The 23,301-nt window shown below is 41.8% G+C and overlaps 3 protein-coding genes across 4 annotated transcripts in view; 2 read left to right on the plus strand and 1 right to left on the minus strand.

Annotated features, from left to right (window-relative positions):
- The window catches only part of LOC126559328 (complexin), a 553,464-nt gene that overhangs the window by 184,312 nt on the left and 345,851 nt on the right, over nucleotides 1-23,301 (minus strand). The window lies entirely within an intron of this gene.
- The window catches only part of LOC126556746 (attractin), a 317,924-nt gene that overhangs the window by 62,861 nt on the left and 231,762 nt on the right, over nucleotides 1-23,301 (plus strand). The window lies entirely within an intron of this gene.
- Nucleotides 1,207-2,748, plus strand: LOC126565278 (uncharacterized). Its single transcript, XM_050222445.1, has one exon. It carries the CDS (start codon nucleotides 1,207-1,209, stop codon nucleotides 2,746-2,748), a length of 1,542 nt encoding a protein of 513 aa, XP_050078402.1.

Genomic DNA, 23,301 nt, shown 5'->3' on the forward strand with positions numbered 1-23,301 from the left:
AAACCGTCTACTGCTTCTGTTACTAAGTACTAAGGAATAATGTTACTAAATTGGTTAAGGCTAGATTGACTTCAAGGACGATTACATCTCACATGAAATACTCCTGCGGAAAATGAGGAAACTAGGCGCTCCTGATAAGTTTATCTCCTTGATGCAAGCGTACCTGCTACATCGGACAAAACGAGGTGGTGTTGAGCTGCCTCTATTGTACACATTTGTTACACACCCTCGGGAGAACCTCAGCGTATCAATTTGAAATGGTGCATCCGAAATTGCTTTTAGTTGTGCTCTGGCAAATGTCAAGTAACAACTTTCGGAAGAAAATGTAACCCTATCTTGAATAACTACTACTAAGAAAATTTATGGACAACGCAATCCTTTTCAACCTATATGTCATGAGTTAAATGTTGTCCTCCATGATAATAAATTAAATATTTCTACATCCCTATCAAAAGATCATTATCGGACTGTCAGTTGTAACATAACCATTTTTATTTATTACATAAGTATAGCTTACAAATTATAAAAAAGTAACAGTAACAATGAATGAACTTTTTTTTCTACTCGACTAGCAAATAAGCAAAAATGAATAATATTAAGCCATGAAAAATATAAAGTAATTCCCTTGTAAGCGATGCTGAATAAAATTATAAAATTAGGTGAAAGGCTGAAGGGAAGGATTATATGGATAATAAATTTATGGTAATGTACATTTGAAATTATACAACACAACATTTGAAGCGGTTCCAAAAAGGTTCGTCTTATCGCTTTCAATAAATCAGAAGTGCAACACATGGAATATGGACGCCAAAAATTCAAAATAAGGCACTTAAAAAGTATTGCGTATTGGTTTGTAACTTGTACAATCTAGTAATAATCGCTAAGTAGAGGTTAAATTTTATTCATTACAATTAATTACCAATCACATCGAGCACAGCGATCAATAATATTTTCTCCATCGAAAGAAGCCGTAAATTGTAGCCATTATTTCAGTTACGTTTCAAAACACAATCCGAAATGAAGTCTACTGCCAATACACTAAAATTGATTCTATTTATTGCTTTGTTAAATGACATTGTTGCTGATCGACCGAACGAAGTAGTGAACTTCGTAACTCAGCTTGCATTGGACCTGCAGAAGCAGCAGCTTGTTGGTGTGTTTAATTGCTGGATACTGCATTTCGCCGATGACTCAACTTATTCCACGATGCAAAGTGAATTAGCTTACCGTCTAAGCGCAAACTATATGAGCCTGATGCAAGTCAAACATCGAGGCGAATACAAGGCGGCTATACAGGACCCCAGCTTGGCTGTTATTATATTGGGAAACAACACAATTGATAACAACGATAGCAACTTTCTCTATTGGCTAGCACGCACACCCTTTGAATCCACTACCATTGTGCTATATGAGCATGATGCTACCAAGATGCAGCTTTTGAGAATCGGAAACTATCTGGCAATGATGAAGTTGTGGAATGTTATACTGATTCCCATCAATATCGATGCAGTGTACACTTTTCATTATGGACCTTTGCGCGTCTTAAGCCACACAGGATATCCGGAATCCAAGGAGCTTTTCTACGATCGTCTTGCAACCATACAAATCAGACAACTAACATCAGCCTTCACGAAAACCCCTTTTACAAGAACACCATGCGAAACAATACCTGGTGAGGATTTGGCAATGTTCGAGTTGTTTGCAGATACGATCAACATGCAGCTTATTGTGGAAGAATTCAACTGTGTAAACGAGACTCTGTTGAAGTGTTGCTCAAGATACCCTGATGTGGACTTTCTAATTAATCGATTCTTTTACCAGATGTATAACAAATACAGCGTCAATTACATGGTGATGGCACAAATTGCTATAGCTACACCTAAGGGACGGTTTCTCACGATCTGGGAGATTCTGGTACAGCCATTTCAGCAGTCCGTTTGGTGGATAATGTTAGCTATCTGCTTAGGGTTCGAAGTCTTGGAGATCGTCATACCCACGATGTTTAGTAACAGTCTCGTCAGTCTCGCGCTGTTCGGATTCGAGAAGTTTCAGCTACGTTTCACAAAACCTACCGAGAAGGTAACAGCCAGTGCATTAATTATGTTGTTTTTCCTACTGAAATGTGCGTACGAAGCGAAACTAACTTCATACATAACAGAAACTCCGCGAGAACCGGGAGCTTCATCCATTCGCGAGCTGCACGATCGCAACATTACCATCTATCACAAAAACTTCAACATTACGCACATGAAGAAATTGGAAGGATTGCTAGCAAACTATGAAGGAAATGAAGTTGTATTTGATGGTTCGACCTATGCAGATAATCGAATCATCTTCAGCATCGAAATGATGTTTAACGAAATAAAAGGTTTCTACGGCATTCCTTACAAGATACTTGACGAGACGGTGTTTGAAATGTTACCATTTTTTACGTTTCAACCGAAGTCACCGATACGACAGCCATTCGTCAAATACCAACAAAAGGTTTTTGAAGTTGGTTTACCCTTGCATTGGCGTGGCGAGATGCTGCGCTGTTATCGCCATCATATACATTTGATAAAATCGAAAGTTCATCAACATCAAACAGTCAACTTAATACAAATAGACAAATTGAAGCCATTACTAACATTTTTTAGCGTTCAGTGGCTGTATGCAATTGGGGTTTTTATCGTTGAAATGATCGTAGGAAAAGTCTTTAAGCATAGAATGGGAAAAAAAACTGTCATTGAAAACGATGTGGTAGATTGAAATCATTTTTCTTTTATTTGGCTGGTTTAGCCGTTTTTAAGTGTATTATTTGCACGAGTACATAGACACCGGGCGTAGCTTTTGCTGAATTCTGAAACTCTTGAAACGGTTTTTGGTTTGCACTGGTACTAAACGTTTTGACGTAGCAACTTTTTCATTTAGTTTTCGCAAATCAACGCAATATAAGGTCATGTATCAACAACAGCTTACGATAAAAAGGTTTATGGAATTTATTGAAACCTTAACTTTATTTTTTAATAAATTGCTTGAAACAAAATCAGCTTTCAATTGATCGATTTGGTACAACGTCGAAATTAAAACCAAATACTGCCACTACACTTACAGTCAACATCAATCTTACCTTCGATCGATAAAGAAAAGAAAGTTGTTTGTCAAGCAAAAGTCAACATTACATTTCGTTTGAAGAAAAAAAAAACTACGACGCATTAGCTTCTACACTGTCTTGTACTGCAGCAATCTTACTTCAACGCTAACAGAAGTACCAAAATCTAATGCTGCACGAGTCCATCCCAACCACCGGTTCGATCAGTTGGGTCGGTTTGCTCCCATTTCTGTTCGATGGAAATGTGCCACCGCAATCAGGGAGCAATTTGCAACAGATATGAGCGGACCAGGCAGATGACTCGCCCAATGTGAGTGTATCATCAGTGCCATGTGGCACTGATGTTAATGAAAAGATAGTTTCCATCGCGAAACCATTCCATTCGACACACATTTCGCCCATCAAACTGCACGCAACATGAGCACCAAGACGAAACAGCATACGTTACCTACCGGCCACCATGGTATCCACCCGGTACCCGGTACCCCATTTAACACATGATGGCTCAATTTTCTTCCGTTCATCCAAAAAAATTTGCCTCCAGCACAGCCCCAGCGACGGAGACAGGCCAAATACAACAACCAAAAAAAAAAAAAATGTTACGCAAACACTGTGTTCCTTTTCCTCTGCACAATTCGACGGTTCCACCCGATTGGGCGTGTGTTCTGCCGTTTTTGTGTTGACGACAGACGCGTTCGGTATCGCTTACGGAACGTATGGAGCACTGATATTGTCACCGGAATAACATAAAAAAACAACAACACATACACACACACAGTCCGAACCATACCGGGTCGGGTACTGGGAGGAGGCTCATAAGAGCCATATCAGATCGCATCCCATTACGACGAATTTGTAGTCATTTTTCATGTTTTCCCTTGGACAGACTAGTTCGGCCCCGGTGCCGACTCCTGGTGCCAAGAAAGCACAGAAACGAAAACAAAAAATCGTCCCAAAATCATTTTGCAACTTCCGACAGTCGGTTTGGGAAATGGTTGCCTTTTCTCACTTATGGCCTGATGTTTGCTACCTTTGTTATTCAAATTACCATACTTTGGTTCAATATTTGTTTTTATTTGGACGCTCGGTAAGGCATACCCGTGTACCGAAACGATGATGATCATGCTGGGAGAGTAGTTGGTTCGTTCTATTGAATGAAATTGTTTCCCTGTTTTGTAACCCATCGGAAGCTGTTTTCTCGGTATATTGAAGCAATTTGCGTCTTTTGTGAGAAATGAAATACTTGATTTTCCGTTACTTGCCATTTTTTTTAATTAATGTTTCTCGTTTAGTTGGTAGTAAAATTTCATTCTTGTTCTTTAAAGCTAAAATCTATTGTCTAAAAAACTAACAATACATACAGAGAAACTAGTTTCTGAATAAAATAAATAAATAAATGTGCAAATCTATAAAAATTTCATAAACCTTTTGTTACATTAGCCTTGAAATTTATTCCTTCTTTACTTATTCTGTAGCACACTACACACAACTTATTTACATTCGGATCCTTCAATAATTTGCTGCTGACATATTTCTTGCATCACCAAACATGGATGCACAAAGCTTCCTCTTCTACCAGCTCATAATATGCCGATAAATGGTTTTGCGACCTGCGGCAGTCAGGCAACTACAAACTGTGATCCATTTGCACAATGACAAGCGTGTGGGCAAAATCTGCCAGAACGAATGCCAGCTCCATTCAGTCCATCGCACACAGCATGCCCGTTCCGAAACAATGGCACGACCACCGGGACACATTGCAGCGGCCGGATGCACAAAGCAAAACCACATCAAAGCCCGCATTTTACCGGTTTCGTCCGGACGTCACGTAGGGTACAAGGCTGGAAATTTGGAAGATCAATTGAATCATACGAGACCGTCGAAATGTGGTGCAACGGGAGCGGCCGCTTCCGGGTTTTCCGTCGAGAGGCGAGTTTTATGGTTTTGCACAGAAAGGAAACGGGATTGCTTAAAGTTAACTGTATTTTACTCTAATCGGTTCAGTGGAAATGGGATTAATTCTGTAATTGAGTTACTTTATTGGAAAACGTGTTACAAGAAACCGTATTTACAGAATTTTAAAATTCCGTTTCTATTCCATTCTAAGCTTGTTTTTACTTATGTGATTAGCTTACCTACAAGTATGGAAAAAATTATGATGCAAAAAAACTAAATGATCACTCGTGTTCAACCCGCTTTATACGTTAATACTTTATAGACCATATCTCGTTGATTGGTGAGGGCTTCTCTAAAACTGTCATGCTCACCCAAAAACTACTCGCTCGTAAACCTCTCCTGCAAGCACTGGAAGCAACAAAAAAGAACTTTCGAATGAAAAATGTGTCATCAACATTTTTTCCTCAGAAAACATCACCCCTTAAAAAAAAGACAATCCCACACCAATGTAAAAAGGACGAAAAAATGAATCCTACCGAACGGTAAACTAGTATCACGTGCCAGTTCCACACAACCTGCCCGGAATGGGCCTGAAGTGAAGTGGAGAAGGTACAACAAAAGGGAAGGATAATATATTTTATGTAAATGTTGCGCTCATTTTCTTTGCTCAATCTCGTTTTTTTTTTTTTTGCGACTTCTCGTGGGTGAAATTTTGGTGACACTCGGTGAGTGATTTAAAATTCAGATTCACCGGGTAAAGCATCGGAGTGCGGCCTTCCAGTAGTGTTCCCGTTTTCATACGCTGTGACGATGGGAGTGGGTGTTTTTTTTCTGTCCCTTGTTCGCACATATTTTTCCTTTCGACAGTCGCACCCGGACCCCGAATGCGTAAACCCAAGTGCGTTTGTACTGTGATCTCGACCAGGAACAGTATCATTCGGTTTACGGTCACCGTCAAGACGCTGTCAGTCATTCAGCACTTCAAATAATGGTTGGAGAAGCTGCGGAATGGTAGCGATACTGCTCGTCCGGTGAAGTGGTTCCGAAACGTTGCTGGGGTGGTTCGAAAAGGAAAGCGAGCCAAGCCGTATCACAGGACCAACGAAATAATGGAAACTATATTGGTATGTTTCACATTTTTGAATACAGCCATTTCTTGGCAAGCTTCGAGGCCATTGCGCTTAAAAATTATATTTTATTTCCTTTTTCGTCCTATCTTTCTACTTGAACAGTACAATTAATTTTGATCGCCACTGTTTATCCGCTCATCCAAACATCCCGGTTTCGTGATCCACATGACAGGTTTCATCGTTTTAGCATCAAACGACCACTTGAAGGTTGCGCCAAGCTTGTCGACTCCTTCCCTGTTCCCGAGCTTTGCACCCAGCCAAAACCGACCCTCCTCGGTAACCCTCCCCAAAGCTCCTCGCAACAACGTTTCATGTCACTCAATATGTTGACGTCCGACGTAGATTCGGACGAACAAACGCAAGCATAACACAATGTTTGTGCGTTGACAAGCGACCGAAGGCGGACAGTTCTGTGCACTCCCGCCCGTACTATTATTCTCATTCGCCCGCTCCGGTTTACTCGCTTGGGCATATAATAAGTGTGGTGAAATAATAAATGACAAAAGCAGGATCTCATATCGGGATATACGAGTTCTACTATTTCTTCTTTTTGTCAATCTTTTTCTACGTTTCGCTTCTCCTTATTAACATTCCTTTCTCACAATAGCAACGTTTCTAGTTTGTGTGACTGTTTGTATGTATAACTCGTTTAACGAAAGAAAATGTCACAAACAATTCAGTTCTTCACTCTTCCTGCTATGACCAAACTACCCTCCCGAAAAGACTATCTGTTCCACCCTACCAGCTACAATCCTTTAACCGCGCCTTGCATTGCAAATCTTAACGGTGCGAACGCTATTTCAAAGTGAAATCAATTTTGAAAAAGATAAATGGATTTTTAAACGATATTTTCGTACCAATTTTCGACTTCACACGCGTTACATTTCAGCCTTGACTAGAAAATATGTATGTGAATAAAGCATTCTACACCACACGCATGAAAATGTTTCGTTTATGTACCGCCTTCAATATTCCTTTCGAACAGCTCTCCCTACACTTACGAGAGCACGCCCAAAAACGAAACCTCCAAATATGTAATAGTCCACGCACCGTGCGTTTTTGTGAAGGATCTAACATCTATAATCTATAATACCTCCAAATATGTAATAGTCCACGCACCGTGCGTGCTTGTGAAGGATCTAACATCTATAATCGTACACGAAAAGGGGTTTTGCGACCACGGCGCTAACTTAACGTCCCTAGCTATCATCGGGGAAGGTTACCCTTTTGCTTTGATGGATGCAAGATTTATGAAGATTTTCTTCTTTTTGGGATGATAAAAAGCCACACAAATCTACCGCCTAGTTAGGAGGAATAGAAAAAAGTTCCAATTTCGGAACGTTTATTTCCAATCGATGGTTCATCCTTAAATCCAGCCCACAATCCAACCTCCTGCTCTAGTAGTATACGGTTGAACGGGCACAGTAGACATCACGGCTTGAAGCATCATTAATCTCTTGCGTGAGTCGTAGAGGAGCACGTGAAGCCACAAACTTTTCTATTGCCATTACATGTCAGGAAGCTATTGTATGGATTTCATACTAGCATAACTCATAGAATAATATTAATTGTGAGTTTAAATCTGTATAAAAGGTAAGCGAACCTGAGATATTGAAAATATTTCAACTCAACTCAACTTACTTATCAAAACTGCCATAAACTTCGTGAAGCCCAGATTTTTAGAGCTTTCCTTGGAATTCAACGATTTTGTTTGGATTAATCCGATGCTCAAAAGAATCGAATCCGCAAACTGCCCAAGTTTGCTTTATTTTCCCTTGAAGCCTCAAGCAATCGGAAAGGATTACTGGAAGGGTTTCGATGAAGAATTCAATCGGTTTTATATTAATGTTTTCCGTTTACCTTTATCCATCACCGCTGACCAACAAGAGACCATCAAAACAAAAACAACACGTCGGCTCTTTCCCAGACGCTGCACGTAAAGCCAGTGCCAAATCTTATCGAAATCTCACAGGAAAATGTTCTCCAACATCCAATTCAACCTCGAACGGGGCACTTGGCGGGCGTACGATTGTGAAACAAAACGATCATGTTAAGATGAAATGTTTGCTGGCAGGCAAGCGTGTGGAAATCGAAAAGATTACTTACCTAAGAAATAAATCCCTGCTCCGATTGTATCGTGTTCATCTTTAAGGGAAGCCACTACACCGAAATAACGCATCGATGAAATCCTTACAAAAAGTTTAGAGCATTTGCTCCACCTACTGGCGAAGTGTGCAGGACAACATACAATCAATAATATTTTCCCGTAAGCCAATTCCGTACAAAACACACACACACACACACACACACACACACGAGTACAGGAAAATGTCTCCAGTTGCGAAATGTGATCTCATTTCCTTTACAAGACAATACTGTTTGCCCGAAGTACTGCACAGCTTCTTCACAGGATTAAATTTGATGCTATTACGGCAATCCTAAGTTCTGTTTAGTTGTAGCATCGCTGCACAAAACATAAATACTGTCCCACCTATTTAGGACACTCCAGTGCTCCATTGCTGCTTTGCTTTGCTGTATATTGATTACTTTTTTTCATTTATTTACTTCATAAATTCAATCCCCCACGCCACCGCGTAATGCTTGGCAAACACTTAAAGCTCAAAGGATGGTACTTTTTTTTATTGCTTCCAAGACTTCCAGGCTACAGACACCGATCCACGCAAACGTTGCCGGTTCTCCGTGAATCGTGTGCAAAGTTAATTTGAACATCATTATGTGATTTTCTTATTTTCCCCGTCGGAATGGTTTTTATGAACCTCTCATGCATTGATGAGAGTTCGTTACGCCAACGACCGACCGACCTCGTGTAGCGTGTGCGTTTCCTGCCCCGACCGACCGGGCGATCCCTAATGTTTCCCTTACCAGGCCGGCCGCCCGCTCCATTTCTTACCCTAAATTATTCCTTTTGATGTGCGCGTCATCATTGACTTTAACGATGGTAAGAAAGTGAACCAAGCAAACACGATGGGTGTTCTGCCACCACACTTTTCATTCTTCCGGCAAGGGAAGATGCACGATGCTGCTCGGTACAGGGGCCCACACAACATTTGCCGGAAACGATCGGGCAGACCGTCGCTATCGCTCCGTTCCGACGACTTAATATGTAAGGTTAGCTCATTTGAGGATTGGCTGGTGATCAAGCGCACTCGGTGTGGGTAGGACAAGAGTCTATCAGCAATGCGTTTGTCTGATAATGTGCAGCCTCGTTCACAGCGTTTCTATCATCGTAATCGGAATCGCATTCAAATACCTTTTTACTCTTTAATCGCAATCGGTACGAAACGAATGTAATTTTATTGAAGAGTGCTATTGATAAAAATATTCCATCAATAATCGTCATGAAAGCATCATCTGTACCATCCTGCAGTGCGTCGCAATTAATGTTAAAAAGGATTAAAAGTACACAAAAGGTTTCGTTCATCGTAGCTAGATCAATTAAAAATACAACTTATGAACTTATCAGCTCTAATTCCATCAATGAAGCTGATTTAAACTTTGCATTGGCTTTGTAAAATGAACTGAAACAGCAAACAAACCCGATTATTCTCAATTATCGTAAATGAAGTCCTGCTTCATGCATTTCGTTTCGATATCCTCGACTCGGATTAAAGTGCTCTTTGTTTCTTCATCGTTTGCTATCTTTTACGAATGCGGGCTGTATAGTTCTGGCGTGTTTCGGTGTGTTCATAATGCGTGCCTAGTAGGTACGAAAGATTATCCTTGTTCAACAAATCCCTTGTAACCTTCTTTGAACAAACAGAATGAAAAAAAAACCTTTCGTTACGACAACTCCAATAAGGTTTGCCTAGTTTCTCCTATTTATTATAATATAGCATTTAATTACCATTTCTTTATTGATTTCTCAGGCTTCAATATGCAATATAATTATAATAAGAACAAATGGTTTTTCTATCCATAATTCTATATTTTTCTATCCATCATTTAACTGGTATGCCTCTAGGTGTAGATTAAGCTTGTACCAAGCATACTCAAGCCGCACATCTCTGGTCTAATTGCTCGTATGGCTTACATTGCTCTCACAAACGGTCAATCCTATCGATCACGATAACCGAGCCTTGGTGCTATCGTCGACGACGCCAACGATGACCAGCACCAGGCTACCACCGTCAGAAGTCATGGCGCTTGTTGTAAGAAGATTATGTCCAATCTCAATCCTCTACACCGACCCTATCCCTTCAGCAGAAGCAGTGTTTATCAAGCATATCGAAGCAACACGCATGCTTGTTTACGTTGAAGTCATTACGACGACTTATATCTAATTCCCGTATGTTCCGCTCGTGCCACATTAAAGCGCCTACAAGCGAGCTTTGGCCGAGTCTTATCAGGATTCCAATAATTGATCCATGTCGGTTTTGCACGACCTCATTCAACATGCACGGCTAGGTGTGTGTGTGTGGTTGAGTGTGTAGCGACAAGCGGGCAGCTGTAATCACACATCAACCTGTACCATTGTCCAATGCAATGTGCGGCAAGTTAAAAGCATATTTCTGTAGCATTTTCGGTACGCTTTCAAGAAATCACCACCAGTGTTGGCCATCCAACGCCAAACGAGGACGAAAAAGCAAACGAACGTTTCTTGAGCGAAGTGGAAAAGTTTTCCACTTACCTTGCACCACTGTCGCTCTCACTGCCCTCCAAAGTTGGCCGCGGTTGAAACATGATGCTTCAACATCGTGTTTGGCCGTACGTGCCCCGTACGGAAAAACCGCACGAATCATCACCATCCAAAAGCAATTAAAATTAAAACTGTTATGACATTTAGTGTTTTCTTTAAAAACAAGCGACCTAAGTGCAAGCTCGAAAGTTTGCCGCTGCTAGGATGAGGCAAACTCAATAGCTCAACTTTATATGCCAACTGTGAGTGTGCTTTCAAATTGGGCACACAAATCTGCACAAGAAATTAAGCTACTTGATGGCAATGATGAGGACATTTGAGATGTGCAACAAGAACGACTGGGTGTCTGTTTACTTAAGTTAAATTGACTCTATTAGAGGAGGTTTTTTATGTTGAAACACAGGCAAGTGAAAAACCCAGTATGAAGCATTTCATTCAATTTATTTTATTGCTTATTCTTTTATGATTTGTTCTAGTTACACTCACAGCAAGAAAGTCGTTAGCTTTTTTTCTTCTTCGCTTAATGACCTACTCGGTCTAAAGGATCTAATTGATTACAAGACTTGCTAATACCACGTAACTAGATAGTCAGTACTACTTCGGAACCCTGATCCGGCCTTTCATTTTGCGCAAAAAGCTCAAACCTGCAACTATCGCACATTCAGCAAAGAAAACTACCACTGCAGCAAGCCATCCGCCCGCCACAAACAACCAAAATGGCATCATGTGGTCGAGTTTAATTAAAACTTCATGAAATACAACTCGCCTCACAATGCTGGTGACTAGTTTGGTGTTGGTACGCTCTGCCAAATCCATAAATCCGAATGATCTTAACCATTCCAGCTCAACCTCAAAGTAGTCTCGAAGCGCAACGGCATGCCGTGCGAACAGATAAGCCACTCTGCATACCTTCAATGGTTCGCGCAATACAAAGCACGATCGCCGCCCTGTTGTCTTATCTGGCTTGACCAGCAAATTGATGGTAAAGGATGCACGATCTGCAGTATCGATGTATGCATACTCAGCTGAAAGTTTTTGAACGTGTGAAGTAAAAGTTGCACGCCGCCTTAAAGACCCGGCTAATTCAGGGGCAAGTGACATAATAAGCTCTTCATGGTCCTTCGTCAATCGGATAGAGATATTGGAGGCAAGGAACTCGCGGAGAGTTTCTGGATCACGTTGGTAACGATGCGTTACCAGACATGCTATAACTTGAGCAATATAACTTTCGATTAGAATGAATTTTACTATATAAAAACATGCTTGTGTCAAAGTTCTCGCAACTTCGTTCCCAAATAAGGTTCGCAAGCAACCTCCCAGACTGGTGTTGGTTCCGGCGACCGCGCTGAATAGTTGTGAAGCGATCGCAACACAGCAAATACTTGTCCATAAAGCATCAGAAAATGGTCTCAGTAGAATGTCGAAATAATTGAGCGTAGTTTGTCTTGGAACCACCAAACTTACGTGAACAGGTTCGGCTAATATAATCATAGGAAAAAGGTAAGTATCTATCTCCTTGCGCGTGATCGTCAGGTCCACCTTCTGGTCGATCAGATTCGATGCAATCGCTCGCAGTCCGTAATACACATCAAGGCTACCGTTGCGTGCATCTATCGTATTGCTATCGATGTGAAGATATTCAAATAACCTTGAGAATATGTAATAATCAATCCCGTTCACCGTTTTGTTCTTTCCCATGTACGTGTACGGGAACGATGCATACCACTGCACGTTGATCTGCGGACGCTCAATTGACGCTATTCGGCGGTAAGTATAAACTAGTTGAAAATCCATCGGTGCATCGTAGAAAACTGTTTGTCCAGCCAGATATACCGCATACCTAAGTGCACTGCTCTCGCACTCGGTAGTAACAGCCCAGTAGGAAATTCCTAGCTTTTTAAAAGCCGAATCCAGCAACTGAGTAGTGTAGCGCTGTTCGAAGTGCTGATTTTCTACAAGAATCAAAATATTTGCCTCCCACGGTTTAAGCCCAATGTTCATAAATTTCGATTGAATCATATCTCTCACTTGAAGCTGTTGGTGATTAATAACGAAAATATCAATCAAAATGCATTTTAGAGAATCTGATTCATAAACTCACCTCCTTTTGAACATCTAAAAAAAGCACGACCAAACAGGACTTGTCCACTACTCCAAGGCTAGTCTCACTATCAAATACGACTTTTGGAATGTTAGATACTCGAAGCAAAGGATCCATTACTGTTCGATTTTCGAGACCCACAAGATACAGTACTAAAATAGAACTGTTGACAGCACTCTCTATAAAGCAGGTGAGAGAATTAAACTTGTTTAGGGCTATTACAGGTGAAAAAAGAAACCAAAGTAGCTCAATTATTGTAAATATTCTCATCTTGAAGCTTTTAAGCTCTCTTAAGTGCTTGGAGACAACTGAACTGCTGATGCCTGTCAGTTACTATATAAAACCTCATCTACGCAGATTAATTATTCTGATTGGTACAAACCGTATCTTTTTTCTACTCCACCTTATCGTGGCACTAATCCCACTAGCAACAATACTGCCATATTCTTTTGCTTTGGTTGGTATAATTAAAGTATTCATGCTACCTCCACCATCATACAGCTCTCGCCCAAAGTTCTACTTGAACTAATCGCTCCTGACCACATTCAGCATAATCTTTCATGCCTCCAACGAACCATATAAATCTGCCCTTCTAGCTGTATCTGTATCGGTTTATGATTGCGTTCGGTAGCAAATTCCCCATCCCTACCATGATGCTGGTGGTGATGGAGATGGTTTTTACCGACACCGGAACCGTTTTGGAACCGAACACCATTTCGCTAGATCATTTCAATTCTCGCACAGTTGTCAGCTAGATATGATTGCATGCCCGGTGTGGTTGTGGTGCATGGAAACCAACTAATAGCAGCATATCATCTAGCTTTGAAAGCTTATCACTATAATCCGAGCATGAGCCTGATGGCAGCCATCAAACTAAAGGCAGTTATTACGGTTTTCGATATACCTGTCAGCGTACGTTCTGGTTGGTTGCGATGGGCAATTTTGTTGATACGAGGCAGCAGGAGAATCTACGGTAAGAGGTTTTTGCTGGAAGAGAAGTCGTTGTATAATGAACATTGTGGTCACATTATAATATACAATCGAACGGAATGCTTATAAAGTGTATTCTGGTTTTGAAAATGATTTAACAACTATTGTATGATTAGAGTATTTTAAACTAGAAGAGATAATTATTATTAAACCTTACGAAAATTTACCATCGCATGTTTAATATATATCTCACATTTATTTGACCAAATACCTCCAACTTAAGTTATGATCCGCTAGGCTAAATGCCTACCAAAGCTAAACGAAATAAGAAGTTAATTATGGAAAACCGTCAAACAAAATGATAACAAACGTACGACACAGCAAAACAACGAACAAACAAATCTTTACTGCAAACCAACGCTCAGGCACACATCAACGTTGGTTGTTCGAATTTTTCCTACCGAAAAAAAAAAAAACATCTTTCCGCTTCATACCTTCCGGCAATTGAAAGACGTTATCACACGATTACCATGCAATAAAACAATTCATTAAACATTCATTAATCTTATTCCTTGCGGTTGGCATCCTACACTGGGACTGGGACACGGTCCAGACTGCGGCCAGTCGTCGTCGTCGTCGTCGTCGTCGTCGTGTCTACGCTGCGGTTCGTACCGCAGTTCAACATTCTTGCTCCCGGAAGTTGGTTTCCCTACTGCGGGTACTTGCTGCCCGTGCACAAGTGAGCATAAAATTGGCTGCTATAAGGCATACCAACAGTCACAACTCACACAAAAACACACACAAAGCATTGCAAAAAAAAAAAATTCACCGGATGAAGCAACGCGAACAGGACCGAGTAATGGTACAAAAACGATCAAAGTCTTGTGCGGCTCGGCTGGAGGAAATGAATTGGGGCACCCTGGATAGAAGTGACTTGTGGAGCACATTTCATCCTACCCAACATTCCACGGTAAGCCTTCTGCCTTCCGTTCCCACGGCGCACGACTTTCTCGCACGTTGAATCGTTGATAAACGAGGTATCATTTATCTTTCTCGATTTTATTTGAAACTGTTTCCGCTTTCCGCACTGTGCCGGGTGCCGTTCGGTCAACCAGCTCCACCGTCTTCGTCGATAAGGCTAACCGAGCACATTATCCTTGCAATCCGAGATGCGCTTAACCCCGCCACACTAACCAACTTTACACATGGCTCCGTGGTGAGTGACCATCCGATACGTCCATCCGTTCCCGTCGCCTAGTACACGCCGTGGTTCGCACCAGCAAGGCCAGGCAGTGCATCAATCAGAACCTCCAGCATCGCCACTGATGTGGCCTACAGCGATAAGTTAATCCATCGGATTCACCTAATGAAAGGCATCGCACCGTACGGCTGAGGGCTCACAACTCGCCACCGTTGCGATACGCTACTGCATCCGGTGGAAATGGCTTTCGATTAAGAGTATTCAATAGGATATCGTTGCCGCACCATGCTGTGCCACTCCTGCGGTGATAAACATTGTGGCAAACAATTATAGCATTCAATTATCACCATGTTGGTGAGGTTTCCCCGGAAGGTGCTTCTTGTCCGCGACTCGATTATGCTCGCGGACAAGACATAAAAATGCCTTCGTGAAACACATCCTCCAACAGCAACAGCAGCAAGAGCGAATAGAATACTGGCGAAAGACGACACTCGCTACAATCGATGGCTTGCGACCAACCAGTACATACAGCAGCCATTTTACGTAACGGCATCTTTGTCACCCTTCTTCCGGCTGGTGGCACCACGTGCACATGGGTGCGATTCGTTTTTTGCTGTTGTCGTTCCCAATTTTAGCAACCGATGCCGTTTCGCGATGCCTGAATCGTTAAATTAGATTTCGTTTAATTAAAGAAGATTACGGCTCCGACATCTTTCTTCCCTGGTGGCTATGGGAGAGTGAGAGATTCTTATGCGTTCGCCACGTTTCGTCAGCCAGGGATGCGAAGCACAAGGCATGCCGAATGGTTTCGAACACTGTTTTGCAACAATAAAATAATGCGATTTAATTAAAAATGTGAATCGTTCCATTAAAATCCTTCCAGGCACTGCGGAGATGTGTTTGCTTTTTTCTTGCTTCGGGTTGAGAGATCGTTAGGCAGCCAATTCATCTCGAACTAGAAATGTCGTCTGGTGACTGTGTGTTTTTCGAATTTATTACTATTTTTCTCACACATCAGTGTTGAGAATTGTCTTAAAGTGTAACGCAAGTTTAAAAGCTTCTTTTGCTAAATTTTACGTTCAACTTTCACGAGGTCACGAGGTTCAACTATCACGAGGTCTTTTCCCATCGATAGAAAAGATCCTTTTGACTTTATTTTATTATATTCTAAAGGATCCCTTTAAATATCCAACCAGCTTATTTTAAGAATATCTGTCTCTGACCCCAAATAAATGCTGGGGCCATCCAAGCAACTGCTTAGTTTGGTTTTACTATGTACCACCCCTGTAGGGTGTATATCGAAATTTGATGGTTATTGTCATGCAGTTCATCTTGGTAGGCCTTTCACAGATCTACATAAATAATCTTGGCGTTGTGCTTAACTCTAAGTTGACCTGGGATTTGTACTGTGGCTGACTAGAATTTCTTACGATCTCCCCAATTGTTTAAAAGTTTTTTTATTGTAGCTTAGTTTGACCAGTTTTGAAGCATATGTTGACCAACCAAGTTACAAAACCATTCACTCAGCGCCTATCGAATTGGCTCGAATCCATACAGTGAAAGTTCTCCCGTTCAACAACAATTCAACAACTACTTCCTACAATGCCCGTCATTTTCATACAATGCCCCAATTTTTTTTGCAAATATGCTTACGGAGTACATTGACAGCTTCTCACAGCAACACGCCTATAGCAACCTCTAGCTATACGCCATCGCTCGCCATCAAACAAACTATGGGTGGGACGATCCTCTATCCTCCATTTGTAAAGCATATAATGATTTCTACTCATACTTTGACATTTTTTCCCAATACAAACTTTAAAGAACTCAACCGAACACACCCGGAATAAGGTGTGTTCGATACTCTTTACTTATGTATAAGTTGATATTAGTATTGCCGGACTCATACCCCGCCAAGAAGGTATTCGTCAGCGACCCCCAGTTCGGCACGAGGCGTCGGGGAGCACAGCGAGTTCGTTGGTTGGCTCAGGTGAAGAGTGTCGGAGTTCGGGTGCCTACACAGATGGGAAGCTGCAGCCAGGGATAGAGCTTCCTGGAAATCTATTGTTGACCGGGCCATTTCACGTCGACGTGCTTTTTAAAAGAGCAGACCAACGTGATGATGATAATGATGGAGTTGATAATTATTATTTATTTCTTATATTTATTTATAAGTGGATTGTAAGCAATACGGCCTGGCCGTTTTTTATGTATAAAAAACGTTTACGAACCAGCAATACTCGAGGAGAACGCCTTCAACAATAATTCCATGCGTAATTTTATTTATGTAAGTACACCAGGACTTGCAACAATCATAATAATTATAAAAGTGCTCAATAAACCTTGTAGGAGTTGCTGGAATTTATGTGTTAATCATTCAACTTGTCTTAAATTTATCTACTTATTTATACACAGCCTAAGAATCGGAGAAAGAAGAGGAAACTGGAGCAAAATAGGGAATTAGAGATGCAGAAATCAAATAAATGATAAGAATCATTAACGGGCCGTAAGCGCTAATACTTTAATATTAGCATCTACATTTCATAACAATTAGAATATTCATGGTGTAGCGATGTAGAAGCTGCCAACGATGGCTGCCAAGGAAACCTAATGATCATTTAAAATCAATCATGAAATACCCAAATGGTATGCATAAACCAGCTAAGCTTTTCTTAATTAAGCTTTTCAGTAAAAAAAGCCGTTGTTCCAAAAACAAAAGCCATTCTTTCTGGATACTACCCACAGCTGCATTCCGCTTGATACGACTATCCACACCATCACAAGTTATTACACATTTCGGTGTCTTGCCTCTAACACTGTTTGAATCTTTGCTACAGCCCACCAACTTCTCGATGGCCAATTTTCAAATAAACTTTTACCATTCCACCAAAAAGGTGCAATCCGTGCATTCGCGCTCCTACATCCACCAGCAGCCGTTCTTAACCATTCCGTATGCTACGCTACCTATCGTATTGCATTGAAATGGAATTAATTCAATTTCATCTCCGCAAACGTGTCCGATTGTGGCGCCGATCGGCATTACGAACGAAAACTTTTTCCAACTCATTGACATCTTCCCACCTGAATGTCTTTTTCTCACAGGAAGGAGAAAAAGTAGTTCTCCTTGTCTGGTTTACATCTTTCACCCGTTCCGCACTCCAGCAGCAGCTCCGTTATCTATTGCCGCTGAAAGTCACGAGTGCATTCTGAGATTTTTCCACGGAGCGGAAACCAATTTTCTTCGGAACTTGCATTTGGCTTAAAGGTAATTCTTTTCTTCACGCCCCCCCCCCCCCCTCTCCCCTGCACCCCTCTCCCTTCTATCTTTACCTTTGTTTCCTGGCTTGTTTTATGACCCGGACAGTATTTTTCTTCACACTAGAAACACTTTTATCGCGAGCTCACTTTATTTTTCGGAGGATGGTTTGGGGAGTTTTTTTTTTTGTTTCTTAACTGTTCTAGCTTTCTAAAGCCATTCCCAACAAACAAGGGCACGAAGAAGCTGGGTGTGTGCGCTTTGCAACGATATTAAAGGCAAAATGCAGCATTTCCTCGGTGTATCGGAAAACTGTTCCGAAAAGTATTATTCCGTTCCGCTCGATATGCCCAAATGTCCAAACGCAAAAAGTTCCGCGGAATCGTGGAGGAATTGCACCAAACGGCAAACTCAACAACTGTTGACGCCATCGCTACGGCGTCAGAACTTTGGCCAAAAAGTTCAACCGATGATCTCTTCTTTCATTAGTTCCGCACGTGACCACCGGTCGTTGGATTAATGTCTTGATGCAAGGGCAAAGTTGTGCCTGGTTTCGCACCCGAAAAAACCCCGACCCGATGCAGACAGACCCGGATGGCTACGTTTAACCTATTTTTGCCCCTACTTCAAAGCTCCGCAAAGCTCTCCCGTACATGTCATCCGCCTAGCTCACCCCTTCTAGCTATCTATCTAGCCAACCGGTACAAGCGAGTTGCGAGATATTACTCACTGACAGAGCATATATATTTATATAAATTAAATGCTTCACCACACTGCAGACGAAGGCAAAGCCGGGTAGACATCTTTGCCTCTGGCCCGTGTTTGCCATCTTTCCGGTTCTATTTCGTTTTCCGAACCCGTGGGCGCGCGCAGCGCCACCGGGAAATCATGTCGTCCGGCCGTATGGAGGCACGGCGTGTGTTCTGTGCATACCCCAAGTATGCCACATGAGATATCTTTCCGAAACATTCCAAAGCTTTTCGTGATTAAATAATAACGCTTGAGGATATTATTTTTCCACTCTTCATAACGGGCCTGCCACCTGCCGGTGCGCCATCCTTCCGGTCTGCTCACCCTTTGTTCGAGTGTGAAATCATTGCTGGCAAAGTAGCAAAATGTTGCAGAGGGTGGTGGGCGTTCGGGAGCGTGGTACATGGGATATGTTTTTTCCTCGCGTAGGAAGGGTAAAACGAGGTAAGACGGACGAAAGAAAAGGAAGAGGAGGCAGAGCATCATGGATCAACCCATCCACAAGCATCAGCACACTGGGAGTGTGAGATATACCAAGAATGGAATTTATTCTAATCCCGGATCCGGATCCTTTTTATATCTATTTTGCTTTGGTTTTTTTTTTTTTGTTAGCTGCCGTACGTTGATAGTCGTATTCCTTCACAGAATGCTTCATTTCTAGGACTACCACTCGCATTTCAGAAGAGTTCTGTTTTATTTGTTTTCTTTTTTTTGTCTCATTGCGTCATAGATTGTTGAGGTAGTAGCATGACTGATAAGAAGGCCTCCTGGATGGTTAAGCATGAGCCGAGCGCATCTCCACCACCATCTGCTGGTCATCTGCGCTTGGTACGAGTGCTATTTCTATTGCAGCATTTTCCACATACCGAGTGATTTAGCGCGCTCGTGTGCTGAGCAGGGGCTGAGTAGTTCATCTGGGAAATTCCACTCCCGCAGACGAAGCGTGCATAAAACCGATTCCTTCTTAACCACGACACTTCAGCCGGAACTGTCCGATGGGCAGAATATTTGCACAAGTGGATTAAGCATAATTTACTCCCCTGGTTGCCGGTTTTGCTTCCTGACACTCATAACTCACGATCGGACTAATCGTCCGTACTCGTGCTCGGCGAGTACTCACGCACCGGTGGTGGCCGTTCAATTATGAACCATGCTCTCGAACGCTCTCCGGTGTTTGGCCCTTTGAAGTGTGCGCCCCTGCGAACGAGCTGAATTTAATTATCTTCCATCGCTTCCAGCGAATTTGAAGAGGGCACTGACATTAGCAACGCACCGAGCGTTGATAATGATTTCTGTTTTATCTGGTCGAGCGAACCTGCGAAGGACTGCAGTTCCCATCGACGACGTGCTAAGGTGGCTAAGAAAACCACGATACGGTGAAGGACAATTCTTTTGGTTGGGCAGCATCAACGGACTGTTTGCCGGGAGATTTGTAAGTTGAAAGGCCGGTATTGGAGCATTGTGCATCGTGGGATTTTATTACGCTCGTAAATCAATTCTAGTTTCATAAAATTTTGATACATGGATTAGTGCTTCGGTTTGCACTCAGACATGATAATGCCTTAACCGCTAGGATCATGGTCGCAGGATAACCTTTCAAAAGTGAGCCATTTTTTGTCAAAGAAAAAGGAGGGAAAAAGCTGCAGAAATTTTCAATTTGATCCGATCTATTTTCTAGATTCGCTTACTGTATGTTTGAAGTTTTCAGTGCGTAAATTAAAGGTAAATGCATTTAAACACTAACTTTACTTTCACAACTGTCACCTTCATGATGTGCATCGCTTTTCATCTTTAATATATTCAACACAATCTCAAGCGCTCTATAGTTATAGTATCTGACGATAAAGCACAAGTTTTCTGTCCAACCCAATCTCGAAACTGTTTCTTACCGGACCATATCGAGGACTATTCAATTAACTGCAGTTTCCTTGCTAACGATAGCACCAAAGCACATCGAACAAAACACTTCAAAGTTCTTCTTTTTTTAAACAAAGGTGTCGTGTCGTCGACACCTTTGCCGCCGAAGAACCTTTTTATGCTGAACATCAGATCGATTTGTGAACAAAACCAGTGCTCGTGTATCCCCTAACACTTTGGTCCTGTTAGCTCACACAATCGGAAGTTTGCTGATTGTTATTTCAATTGATGTACTTCCACGAACGTCAGCTCCGTGCATTTGTTCGATTAGTTGAGGGGAGTTCAACATGCGAATCAAAACCATGGCTGACGCTGAGACAGAGAAACTTTCTCTAGAGTTGCTAGAGTTTAACCGTTACTTGATGCGATACGTCAAGGTTTTGTAGTTCCAGCAGATGTCAAATTCCAGTAAACTAGTCCTTTTTTAAGGTGAACTGTTCTCTTTCGCAACTTGAAAATATTGAACATGAAAGTTGAGTGAGCATGATTAAAGCCAAAATGCGTAATTCTAAATCAAAACACACAATTTCATGTAATATTAATTAAACTTCCTATAAAAAACAAACCTCCCGTCTCCATAGATTCCCTTTACATTTATTAGTCTGACCTCATCACGCACCAGGAACTCATAATTATCGAATGAATAGCCACTGCCCGGGTTTCCGTCTCCACACACGGTTGACACACATTCGAACACTTTAGTCACAGACCATTTCAAAACGCTATCAATTATTCACTTTATTACACCAACGGTATTATCCATGGCCCCAGCGGCAACGGTAAAGCATTCATAAAATCCTTGGAAAATCGGTACCATGCTCCTCGGTGCCATTTTGTACCGCGCGTTTGCAGCGTGCAACAAAATGCGTTCGATTTCAATTTCTAATGCATTCTCGAAACGCTCGTTTTTCGTTCCACTGCTTCATTAACTGAATTGATTTTACCCTCCCCAATTGTGCCGCTGAATAGGTTTATTGCAACAGTTAGCAGTGTGTGGCAGGCAGTTCGGCATCCACGTGCTGCGACGATGCACAGTTGCGTTCGGTGGAAAATTTCGTTTCAATTACTGCTCCCCAGCGAATCACACGAGCCTGCCCCGTACGTATTGCGTGTTACAAACTTGTCCCAAGCATAATGCTTTCGCTCGATAAAGCTACAAAGTTTGCCAATTAAATCGATTCATTATCCTGCTCTTTAGAGGCATGTGAATCCTGTTCACGAATGCTTACAAGAAGACACAGTGTTTCTTGTGTCGCTCTCTCGCCCAAACGCGATCGACGCTTCTTTCAGGGTCTGGCCCATCTGGCATGCTGTAATGGAAATAATTCGATAACAAAATCGTGTCAAAGTGATTGCTCTTGGTTAATCGCGTTCCGCGAAGATTTAGGTCAGCAAGAACCGTTCGCCCGAAGCTCGAATGTCTGAACGGGACTGTAATTAAATCCTAAACGTTCACACCCGCGCTTCACTGTCTTCATACCGATGGGGAGCGTTGGATGAAAGCATCCCACTAAGGCAGATTGAACAGAAACGTGCCGATGGTCGCACCGTATCGTTTTACAACACTTAGCTGTGGGTGGATGAGCTCAGTCTTCGGCCCATTAACCCCGTCGTACGTACGGTCTAATGATTTCCACCGAAGCTCAATACTCAATCAATGATGTAAGAAGTTGGGTGGGTGAATCTTAGGATTGGTTCAACATTTGTTTTTGTATGTTTAAATACTGTTAAATGTCAGCTTTTTTCCACTACAAAGCTGCTGCTTTATTTACTTCAAAAGATTGAATCCATCAATCTCATTACGATATATCTAAGATGAATGTTTGTTTTGGGCCATCACATGGATCTTGTTTTGTATCCTTAGCAGCACAGCAACACTGTCCTAATCATCGACACTAGTTTCAGTCACCTTATTTTGATCATTTTGATACTTCATCAACCAATTTCTGCCATTGTGAAAATTTCACCCAGCAGACAGCCTACAAAAATGGTTAAAGAGCTCTTCCTTCCTAGCAACGAAAGTGCCTCATCAAAAACACCGTCATCAATTTTTGTGGTGGTTTTATCACATTTTCCCACCACCCACTCTTGCGAGCAGGCGTAACAGTCTAAAAATTCTCTACTGCCAAAGAAAGAAATTTATTTTTTTGCAAACTGCAAAAAAAGCGAAAACAAAAACGGCCCCAACTCGCAACACGGGTTACGGAGCTTTTCCATTTGAGGCCCGATCTACACCTCCGCCTAACCAAATCGCGCTCGTAAAGTTTAAGAAATATGAATAAATTATGATTTCGCTCTTTCCATCATGCTGCTCGCGGGTTAGAATCGTTTGTGTTGGTGGTTGAGCGTGTGGAACTTTTGTATACGCTTCC

This window comes from Anopheles maculipalpis, chromosome 2RL (assembly GCF_943734695.1).
Source record: "Anopheles maculipalpis chromosome 2RL, idAnoMacuDA_375_x, whole genome shotgun sequence".
Classification (NCBI taxonomy): Eukaryota; Metazoa; Arthropoda; class Insecta; order Diptera; family Culicidae; genus Anopheles; species Anopheles maculipalpis.

Coding starts and splice junctions, on each gene's coding strand:
- LOC126565278 (XM_050222445.1), top strand. CDS start 1,207: ATGCAAAGTGAATTAGCTTACCGTCTAAGCGCAAACTATATGAGCCTG.